The sequence below is a fragment of the Procambarus clarkii genome, chromosome 19, assembly GCF_040958095.1.
Source record: "Procambarus clarkii isolate CNS0578487 chromosome 19, FALCON_Pclarkii_2.0, whole genome shotgun sequence".
NCBI classification, from domain to species: Eukaryota; Metazoa; Arthropoda; class Malacostraca; order Decapoda; family Cambaridae; genus Procambarus; species Procambarus clarkii.
Genome location: NC_091168.1, coordinates 18,163,660 through 18,175,536, shown reverse-complemented (window position 1 = coordinate 18,175,536; position 11,877 = coordinate 18,163,660). Strand labels below are relative to the sequence as shown.

Sequence of the window (11,877 nt, the reverse complement as noted above, 5' to 3'; positions counted from 1 at the left end):
AGAAAGACATACAGAGAAGAGACAAAGAAGAGAGAGACATGTATGGAGAAGGTGACAGGTAAAGGGAGAGAGAGAGAGAGAGAGAGAGAGAGAGAGAGAGAGAGAGAGAGAGAGAGAGAGAGAGAGAGAGAGAGAGAGAGAGAGAGAGAGAGAGAGAGAAGAGAGAGAAGAGAGAGAGAGAGAGAGAGAGAGAGAGAGAGAGAGAGAGAGAGAGAGAGAGAGAGAGAAGAGAGAGAGAGAGAGAGAGAGAGAGAGAGAGAGAGAGAGAGAGAGAGAGAGAGAGAGAGAGAGAGAGAAAGAGAGAGAGAGAGAGAGAGAGAGAGAGAGAGAGAGAGAGAGAGAGAGAGAGAGAGAGAGAGAGAGAGAGAGAGAGAGAGAGAGAGAGAGAGAGAGAGAGAGAGAGAGAGAGAGAGAGAGAGAGAGAGAGAGAGAGAGAGAGAGAGAGAGAGAGAGAGAGAGAGAGAGAGAGAGAGAGAGAGAGAGAGAGAGAGAGAGAGAGAGAGAGAGAGAGAGAGAGAGAGAGAGAGAGAGAGAGAGAGAGAGAGAGAGAGAGAGAGAAGAGAGAGAGAGAGAGAGAGAGACAGAGAGAGAGAGAGAGAAAGAGAGAGAGAGAGAGAGAAAGAGAGAGAGAGAGAGAGAGAGAGAGAGAGAGAGAGAGAGAGAGAGAGAGAGAGAGAGAGAGAGAGAGAGAGAGAGAGAGAGAGAGAGAGAGAGAGAGAGAGAGAGAGAGAGAGAGAGAGAGAGAAAGAGAGAAGGGGGGGAGATGATAAAATCTTCGCCATCTACACAACAAAAGATTAGTTGAGGGAAATAAAATAAAAATAAAGATTGATCAAATTGATCAGAGTAAATTAATCGGAGTAATAAATGGGAGGTGGCGAGGTGTACACGATGCCGTCCTTCCTCTCCGGTTGCCTCAACGGACAAAAAACGACGTACTTAAACGCGCGAATGAAACCAACTCCAATTGAGCACTTGAGAGCCACTGTTGTAGTTCATAGTACGCCTTTTGACGCCCGTTGGGGATTTTAGCGTCAAAACACGATGTGTTATTTGATACCACCAGGCCCACGACGACGACCAGGGCCACGACGACGACCAGGGCCACGACGACGACCATGGCCACGACGACGACTCGATCCACGACGACGACGAGGGCGACGACGACGAATAGGGCCACGACGACGACCAGGGCGACGATGACGACCAGGGCCACGACGACGACCATGGCCACGACGACGACCAGGGCGACGATGACGACCATGGCCACGACGACCACCAGGGCCACGACGACGACCAGGGAGACGATGACGACCAGGGCCACGACGACGACCAGGGCCACGACGACGACCAGGGCCACGACGACGACCATGGCCACGACGACGACTAGGGCCACGACGACGACCAGGGCCACGACGACGACCATGGCCACGACGACGACTAGGACCACGACGACGACTAGGACCAGGGCGACGATGACGACCATGGCCACGACGACGACTAGGGCCACGACGACGACCAGGGCGACGATGACGACCAGGGCCACGACGACGACCATGACCACGACGACGACTAGGGCCACGACGACGACCAGGGCGACGATGACGACCAGGGCCACGACGACGACCAGGGCCACGACGACGACGACCATGGCCACGACGACGACCAGGGCCACGACGACGACCAGGGCGACGATGACGACCAGGGCCACGACGACGACCATGGCCACGACGACGACTAGGGCCACGACGACGACCAGGGCGACGATGACGACCAGGGCCACGACGACGACCATGGCCACGACGACGACTAGGACCACGACGACGATGACGACCAGGGCCACGACGACGACCAGGGCGACGATGACGACCAGGGCCACGACGACGACCAGGGCCACGAAAACGACCAGGGCGATGACGACGACCAGAGCGACGACGACGACCAGGGCCACGACGACGACCAGGGCCACGACGACGACTAGGGCGACGACCAGGGCCACGACGACGACCAGGGCCACGACGACGACCAGGGCCACGACCAGGGCCACGACGACGACCAGGGCCACGACGACGACCAGGGCCACGACGACGACCAGGGCCACGACGACGACCAGGGCCTCGACGACGACCAGGGCCACGACTACGACCAGGGCCACGACGACGACCAGGGCCACGACTACGACCAGGGCCACGACGACGACCAGGGCGACAACGACGACCAGGGTGACGATGACGACCAGGACCACGACGACGACCATGGCCACGATGACGACCAGGGCCACGACGACGACCAGGGCCACGACGACGACCAGGGCGACGACTATACGACCAGGGCCAGGCGACAACTATACGACCAGGGCCACGACGACGACCAGGGCGACAACGACGACCAGGGTGACGATGACGACCAGGACCACGACGACGACCAGGGCCACGACGACGACCAGGGCGACAACGACGACCAGGGCCACGACGACGACCAGGGCGACAACGACGACCAGGGTGACGATGACGACCAGGACCACGACGACGACCATGGCCACGATGACGACCAGGGCCACGACGACGACCAGGGCCACGACGACGACCAGGGCCACGACGACGACCAAGACGACAACGACGACTAGGGCCACGACGACGACCAGGGCCATGACGACGACCAGGGCCACGACGACGACCAGGGCGACGATGACGACCAGTGGGACGACGACATCCATGGCCACGATGACGACCAGGGCCACGACGACGACCAGGGCCACGACGACGACCAGGGCCACGACGACGACCAGGGCGACGATGATGACCAGTGGGACGACGACGTCCATGGCCACGATGACGACCAGGGCCACGACGACGACCAGGGCCACGACGACGACCAGGGCGACGACGACGACCAGGGCGGCGACAGGAATAATAATGACGTCATCATTAATATACTACACAACGCTGAGACACACAATAAACACCTGCAGAACACACACACACAGGAGCCTCCAACACCCGAGTCCTGTACATTGTGACGTCACACCAACCTCACCCGCCCTGTACACAACTTATACACAACAACAATTTATCGCCTCTATTGTTTACGTTCACTTGGGTTAGGTTAGTTTGGGTTAGGGTTGGTTGGGTTGGGTTATGAATGTATTGGGTTGGGTTAGGTTGGGTTGGGTTAGGTTAGGCTGGGTTAGAATGGGTTGGGATGGGTTATGGTTGGTTGGGTTAGGTTATGTTAGGTTAGAATGGATTGGGTTGGGTTAGATTGGGTTAGGTTGGGTTGGGTTAGGTTAGAATTACTTGGATTGGATTAACCTGGGTTAGGTTGGGTTTACTTAAAGATAAGCAATGACGTAGAGTAGTACACAACTTGTTCAGGTCTAAGTCCAAACTCTAACAACTAGCCCAAAAATAACAATAACTAGTAACTAACTACTAAACAAAACAGTAATAAGTAGCCAGGAGTTGGCGTGGTGGAGGCCGCCTGCCAGCCACAACAGACTGATCCTCGACACAAAACCAGAAAGCAACTGACTTTATTACCAATTTAGTGTGGGATTTACTCGGGAGCCAGCCAGCCCCACAGGGACGTCTGGCCACACTGGCCCACAGGAACTATCACTCTTGGCTCTTAGTGAATTTATGGATTCTGACCACTTATTTATACAACATTTCTTACCGGGTAATAGTGAAGAAATGTTTATTTCAGGTGACATAATTAACCTGACAGGTAACTTGTCATTATACAAGGTGAGTGACAGGTAACTTGTCATTATACAAGGTGAGTGACAGGGAGCTTGTCATTATACATGGTGACAATGACATCTTTTTACTCCTGTTCCACATCCCACATCTCTTTCCCTCCTCAAACTCTTCTACTTCTTTCATCTCCCTCAATCTTTATCATCTCTCTCAAGCCCCCCCCCCCCCTCCCCTCTCTCCCATCCTTTCTACCTCTCTCACTTACAGGTAAGTACAGGAGCAGACGCCTTCTGACTCCTGTGAGCAGGCTGAGAGGTTTGTCTCCCTGTAGCTCATGGTAAGCCTTACCCATTTGTTTTCCCCCCTGGAACACCACCCACCTATCTATTTACAACCAGGTTACCAATTACTGCAGGATGAACTTGGGCGAATTGTTAATGAATGGGGCACGGTCAGCATTCTCCAGTGTGTGTGTGTACTCACCTAGTTGTGCTTGCGGGGGTTGAGCTCTGGCTCTTTGGTCCTGCCTCTCAACCGTCAATCAACTGGTGTACAGGTTCCTGAGCCTATTGGGCTCTATCATATCTACACTTGAAACTGTGTATGGAGTCAGCCTCCACCACATCACTTCCTAATGCATTCCATTTGTCAACCACTCTGACACTAAAAAAGTTCTTTCTAATATCTCTGTGGCTCATTTGGGCACTCAGTTTCAACCTGTGTCCCCTAGTGCGTGTGCCCCTTGTGTTAAATAGCCTATCTTTATCAACCCTGTCGATTCCCTTGAGAATCTTGAATGTGGTGATCATGTCCCCCCTAACTCTTCTGTCTTCCAACGAAGTGAGGTTCAATTCCCGTAGTCTCTCTTCGTAGCTCATACCTCTCAGCTCGGGTACTAGTCTGGTGGCAAACCTTTGAACCTTTTCCAGTTTAGTCTTATGCTTGACTAGATATGGACTCCATGCTGGAGCCGCATACTCCAGGATTGGTCTGACATATGTGGTATATAATGTTCTGAAAGATTCCTTACACAAGTTTCTAAAGGCCGTTCTTATGTTAGCCAACCTGGCATATGCTGCTGATGTTATCCTCTTGATATGAGCTTCAGGGGACAGGTCTGGCGTGATATCAACCCCCCAGGTCTTTCTCTTTCTCTGACTCTTGAAGTATTTCATCTCCCAAGTGATACCTTGTATCTGGTCTCCTGCTTCCTACTCCTATCTTCATTACATTACATTTGCTTGGGTTAAACTCTAACATCCATTTGTTCGACCATTCCTGCAGCTTGTCCAGGTCTTCTTGAAGCCTCAAGCTGTCCTCCTCTGTCTTAATCCTTCTCATAATTTTGGCGTCGTCAGCAAACATTGAGAGGAATGAGTCTATACCCTCTGGGAGATCATTTACGTATATCAGAAACAGGATAGGTCCAAGCACAGAGCCCTGTGGGACTCCACTGGTGACATCCCGCCATTCTGAGGTCTCACCCCTCACTATAACTCTCTGCTTCCTATTGCTTAGGTACTCCCTTATCCACTGGAGCGCCCTACCAGTTACTCCTGCCTGTTTCTCCAGCTTATGCATCAACCTTGTATGGGGTACTGTGTCAAAGGCTTTCCGACAGTCCAAAAAAATGCAGTCCGCCCATCCTTCTCTTTCTTGCTTAATCTTTGTCACCTGATCATAGAATTCTATCAAGCCTGTAAGGCAAGATTTACCCTCCCTGAACCCATGTTGATGGGTTGTCACGAAGTTTCTTCTCTCCAGATGTGTTACTAGGTTTTTTCTCACAATCTTCTCCATCACCTTGCATGGTATACAAGTTAAGGACACTGGCCTGTAGTTCAGTGCCTCTTGTCTGTCACCCTTTTTAAATATTGGTACTACATTAGCAGTCTTCCATACTTCTGGTAGGTCTCCCGTTTCCAGTGACCTACTATACACTATGGAGAGTGGCAAGCTAAGTGCTCCTGCACACTCTTTCAATACCCATGGTGAGATTCCATCCGGCCCAACAGCTTTTCTCACATCCAGCTCCAATAGGTGCTTCTTGACCTCATCTCTTGTAATTTCGAACCTTTCCATGGTTCCAAGAGGAGCCGGTCGGCCGAGCGGACAGCACCCTCGACTTGTGATCCTGTGGTCCCGGGTTCGATTCCCGGCGCCGGCGAGAAACATTGGGCAGAGTTTCTTTCACCCTATGCCCCTGTTACCTAGCAGTAAAATAGGTACCTGGGTGTTAGTCAGCTGTCACGGGCTGCTTTCTGGGGGTGGAGGCCTGGTCGAGGACCGGGCCGCGGGGACACTAAAAAAAGCCCCGAAATCATCTCAAGATAACCTCAAGATCTCAAGAAGGTGGTCACCTGGTTTGCTGCTACCTCTCCAAGCACCGTGACTTCTCCCTGTTCTATTGTAAAGACCTCCTGGAACCTTTTGTTGAGTTCTTCACACACCTCTTTGTCATTCTCTGTGTACCTGTCCTCGCCCACCCTAAGTTTCATCACCTGTTCCTTCACTGTTGTCTTCCTCCTGATGTGACTGTGTAGTAGCTTTGGTTCGGTCTTGGCTTTATTAGCTATATCATTTTCATACCTTTTCTCAGCTGCTCTTCTCACACTAACATACTCGTTCCTGGTTCTCTGGTATCTCTCGCTACTTGTGTGTGTGTGTGTGTGTGTTTACTAGTTGTGTTTACTAGTTGTGTTTTTGCGGGGGTTGAGCTTTGCTCTTTCGGCCTGCCTCTCAACTGTCAATCAACTGTTTACTAACTACTTTTTTTTTTTTTTTTTTTTCCACACCACACACCCCAGGAAGCAGCCCGTTACAGCTGACTAACTCCCAGGTACCTATTAACTGCTAGGTAACAGGGGCACTTAGGGTGAAAGAAACTTTGCCCATTTGTATCTGCCTCGTGCGGGAATCGAACCCGCGCCACAGAATTACGAGTCCTGCGCGCTATCCACCAGGCTACGAGGCCCCGTACCACTGCGTGTGTGAGTGTGTGTGTGAGTGTGTGTGTGTGTGTGTGTGTGTGTACTCACCTAATTGTACTCACCTAATTGTGCTTGCGGGGGTTGAGCTCTGGCTCTTTGATCCCACCTCTCAACTGTTGCACAGGTTCCTGAGTCTATTGAGCTCTATCATATCTACACTTGAAACTGCGTATGGAGTCACCCTCCACCACATCACTGCCTAATGCATTCCATTTGCCAACCACTCTGACACTAAAAAAATTCTTTCTAATATCTCTGTGGCCCATCTGGGCACTCAGTTTCCACCTGTGTCCACCTGTGTGTGTGTGTGTGTGTGTGTGTGTGTGTGTGTGTGTGTGTGTGTGTGTGTGTGTGTGTGTACTCACCTAGTTGTACTCACCTAGTTGTGTTTGCGGGGGTTGAGCTCTGGCTCTTTGGTCCCGCCTCTCAACCGTCAATCAACAGGTGTACAGATTCCTGAGCCTATCGGGCTCTGTCATATCTACACTTGAAACTGTGTATGGAGTCAGCCTCCACCACATCACTGCCTAATGCATTCCATTTGTCAACCACTCTGACACTAAAAAAGTTCTTTCTAATATCTCTGTGGCTCATTTGGGCACTCAGTTTCCACCTGTGTCCCCTTGTGCGTGTTCCCCTTGTGTTAAATAGACTGTCTTTATCTACCCTATCAATCAATCTTTATCTACCCGTGTGTGTGTGTGTGTAGTCACCTATTTGTGTCTGCAAGATCGAGCATTGACTCTTGGATCCTGCCTTTCGAGCCATCGGTTATTTACAGCAATGACTACGGTCCTATTTTCCTATCATACCTAGTTTTAAAATGATGAATAGAATTTGCTTCCACAACCTGTTCCTTAAGTGCATTCCATTTTTCCACTACTCTCACGCTAAAAGAAAACTTCCTAACGTCTCTGTGACTCCTCTGAGTTTCCAGCTTCCACCCATGTCCCTTCGTTCTGTTAGTATTCCGTGTGAACATTTCGTCTATGTCCACTCTGTCAATCCCCCTGAGTATCTTATACGTTCCTATCATATCCCCCTCTCTCCCTTCTTTTTTTCTAGTGTCGTAAGGCTCAGTTCCTTCAGGCGCTCTTCATACCCCATCCCTCGCAACTCTGGGACGAGTCTTGTTGCAAACTTCTGAACCTTTTCCAGTTTTCTTGTGTGTTTCTTCAGGTAGGGACTCCATGATGGGGCAGCATACTCTAAGACTGGCCTTACGTAGGTAGTGTATAACGCCCTAAATGCCTCCTTACTTAGGTTTCTGAATGATGTTCTAACTTTTGCCAGTGTAGAGTACGCTGCTGTCATATTTATATGTGCCTCAGGAGTTAGATTAGGTGTTACGTCCACGCCCAGGTCTCTTTCTCGCGTTGTCACAGGTAGGCAGTTCCCCCTTCATTGTGTACTCTCCCTTTGGTCTCCTATCACCTAGTCCCATTTCCATAACTTTACATTTGCTCGTGTTGACCTCCAGTAGCCATTTCTCTGATAATCTCGGCAACCTGTTCAAGTCCTCTAGGAGGATCCTACAGTCCTCATCTGTCACAACTCTTCTCATCAACTTTGCGTCATCCGCGAACATCGACATGTAGGATTCTACGCCTGTAAACATGTCGTTACCGTATATTAGAAATAGAATTGGTCCCAGCACCGGTCCTTGAGGTACTTCACTCGTTTCTGTTAGCCAGCCCGACTTCTCGTCCCTTACCGTAACTCGCTGGCTCCTTCCTGTTAGGTAGTTCCTTACCCATGCTAGGACCTTTCCCCCACCCCCGCCTGCTACTCAAGTTTGAATAGCAGTCTCATGTGTGGTACTGTATTAAAGGCTTTTTGGCAGTCCAGAAATATGCAGTCTGCCCAACCTTCTCTGTCCTGCCTTATCCTCGTTATTTTATCATAGAATTCCAAAAGATTTGTTAGGCAAGATTTCCCTTTCCAGAACCCAAGTTGATGTTTGTATACAAACCTAATGTTCTCCAGGTGTGCAACCAGTCTTAGCCTAATTATTCTTTCAAATATTTTACAGGGAATGCTTGTCAGTGATACGGATCTATAATTAAGTACCTCCTCCCTATCACCTTTCTTGAAAATCGGTACAACATTTGCCCTCTTCCAGCAAATAGGTAATTCTTTCGACATAAGTGAATCATTAAAGATCCTTGCCAGAGGCACGCTGAGGGCCTGCGCTGCCTCTTTAAGTATCCACGGTGATACTTTGTCTGGTCCAACTGCTTTAGTTCCATCCAGTGTTGTCAACTGTTTCATTACCTCCTTTGCTGTTACCTCTATATCTAATAGTCTTTCATCTAGGGTAATCTCTTCTAACAATGGGAGCTGCTCAGGCTCGGTTGTGAACACTCCATGGAAACTGGCATTCAGTGCCTCGCAGATTTCCTTGTCACTTTCCGTATATGCCCCCTCTGTTTTCCTTAGTCTTGTCATATGGTCGTTCACCGACATTTGTCTTCTTATATGGTTGTGTAGTAATTTAGGTTGCTTTTTTGCTTTGATCGTAATATCGTTCTCATATTTTCTTTCCGATAATCTTCTTATGTTAATGTAATCGTTCCTAGCTTTGTTGCATCTGATCCTGTTGTCCTCTGTCCTTTGTCTTCTGTACTTCCTCCACTCCCTCCTGCTTCGCAGTTTTGCTTCCTGACTCTGTCTATTAAACCATGGGATTATTATATTCCCCCTCTTACTTTTTTTCCTTTACTGTTGGTATAAATCTCTCTTCGGCCTCCTGGTATTTCTGTGTGACCAGGTCCATCATATCTTGACTGTTTTTCCTCTAATTTCGTCCTCCCACTGCACTTCTCCCAGGTAGTCTCTTATCCTCTTATAGTCCCCTTTCCTGTAGTCAACTCTCCTTTCCCAGACCTCTTGTCCCTTGTCCACAATTTTGAGTTCCATCATGAAGTCAAAAACTAGGACACAAGGGTCACTAGCACCAAGAGGTATTTCATGTTCTAAATTCTCGATGTCTTCTACGTTCTGGGTGAAAATTAGGTCTAATAGGCTCGGTGTATCCCCTCCTCTTTCCCTTGTGTCTTCCTTCACATATTGTGTTAGGAAATTCCTGTCTATAACATCTACTAACTTTGCTCCCCACGTTTCGTCCCCTCCATAGGGATTCCATGATTCACAATTTACCTCTCCATGATTTAGGTCCCCCATGACCAGCAGCTTCGCTCTCATTCTGTGAGCTAATGTTGCTGCCTTCTGCAGTTTATCTATATATGTGTGTGTGTGTGTATTTAATATATGTGTCTGCCGGATCGAACTATTAGCTCTTGGATTACGCCTTCCTAACCAATCTGTTTTTCCTCAATTATATCTACTACATATATTTCTCTCTAACACACACACACACACACACACACACACACACACACACACACACACACACGTGTGTGCGTGTGTGTGGAAAAACAGATTGGTTAGAAAGGCGAGATCCAAGAGCTAATAGTTCGTTCCAGCAGACAAAATTATTAAATACACACTCATATAGATTAACTGCAGAAGGCAGCAACATTAGCTCACAGAATGAGAGCGAAGCTGCTGGTCACGGGGGACTTAAATCATGGAGATATAAATAAGTGTAAGTGTAGATATGATAGAGCCCAATAGGCTCAGGAATCTGTACACCTGTTGATTGACGGTTGAGAGGCGGGACCAAAAAGCCAGAGCTCAACCCCCGCAAACACAACTAGGTGAGTACACATCCCCAGGAAGCAGCCTGTAGCAGCTGTCTAACTCCCAGGTACCTATTTACAGTCAGGTGAATAGCGGCATCAGGTAAAAGGACACGTTTTCTCCCTCTCTTAAACAAAACTGAAAGTCAGTAATATACTACAACACAAACAAGAGAGCAGCACCGTCACACACAAACAAGACAGCAGCACCGTCACACACAAACAAGACAGCAGCACCGTCACACACAAACAAGACAGCAGCACCGTCACACACAAACAAGAGAGCAACACCGTCACACACAAACAAGACAGCAGCACCGTCACACACAAACAAGAGAGCAACACCGTCACACACAAACAAGAGAGCAGCACCGTCACACACAAACAAGAGAGCAGCACCGTCACACACAAAAAAGAGAGCAGCACCGTCACACACAAACAAGAAAACAGCACCGTCACACACAAACAAGAGAGCAACACCGTCACACACAAACAAGAGAGCAACACCGTCACACACAAACAAGAGAGCAGCACCGTCACACACAAACAAGAGAGCAACACCGTCACACACAAACAAGAGAACAGCACCGTCACACACAAACAAGAGAGCAACACCGTCACACACAAACAAGAGAGCAGCACCGTCACACACAAACAAGAGAAACAAGAGAGCAACACCGTCACACACAAACAAGAGAGCAACACCGTCACACACAAACAAGTGAGCAGCACCGTCACACACAAACAAGAGAGCAACACCGTCACACACAAGCAAGACAGCAGCACCGTCACACACAAACAAGAGAGCAGCACCGTCACACACAAACAAGAGAGCAACACCGTCACACACAAACAAGAGAGCAACACCGTCACACACAAACAAGAGAACAGCACCGTCACACAAACAAGAGAGCAACACCGTCACACACAAACAAGAGAGCAACACCGTCACACACAAACAAGAGAGCAACACCGTCACACACAAACAAGAGAGCAGCACCGTCACACACAAACAAGAGAGCAACACCGTCACACACAAACAAGAGAGCAACATCGTCACACACAAACAAGAGAGCAGCACCGTCACACACAAACAAGAGAGCAGCACCGTCACACACAAACAAGAGAGCAACACCGTCACACACAAACAAGAGAGCAACACCGTCACACACAAACAAGAGAGCAACACCGTCACACACAAACAAGAGAGCAACACCGTCACACACAAACAAGTGAGCAACACCGTCACACACAAACAAGAGAGCAGCACCGTCACACACAAACAAGAGAGCAACACCGTCACACACAAACAAGAGAACAGCACCGTCACACACAAACAAGAGAGCAACACCGTCACACACAAACAAGAGAGCAGCACCGTCACACACAAACAAGAGAGCAACACCGTCACACACAAACATGAGAGCAACACCGTCACACACAAACAAGAGAGCAGAACCCCGGTTCATTCCGAACACAGCGATTACA

General features: G+C 49.4%; 1 protein-coding gene across 1 annotated transcript; it reads left to right on the top strand.

Annotated features, from left to right (window-relative positions):
* Positions 1-1,826: 1,826 nt before the first annotated feature.
* On the top strand, positions 1,827-2,626 carry LOC123750897 (sarcoplasmic reticulum histidine-rich calcium-binding protein-like). The gene is made up of 2 exons (XM_045732995.1): positions 1,827-1,856; positions 1,982-2,626. Exons 1-2 carry the CDS (start codon positions 1,827-1,829, stop codon positions 2,624-2,626), a joined length of 675 nt encoding a protein of 224 aa, XP_045588951.1.
* Positions 2,627-11,877: the final 9,251 nt, after the last annotated feature.

Coding starts and splice junctions, on each gene's coding strand:
- LOC123750897 (XM_045732995.1), top strand. CDS start 1,827: ATGACGACCAGGGCCACGACGACGACCAGG. Junction 1,857..1,981: donor GGGCCACGACGACGACCAGG/GCGACGATGACG, acceptor GACGACGACTAG/GGCGACGACCAGGGCCACGA.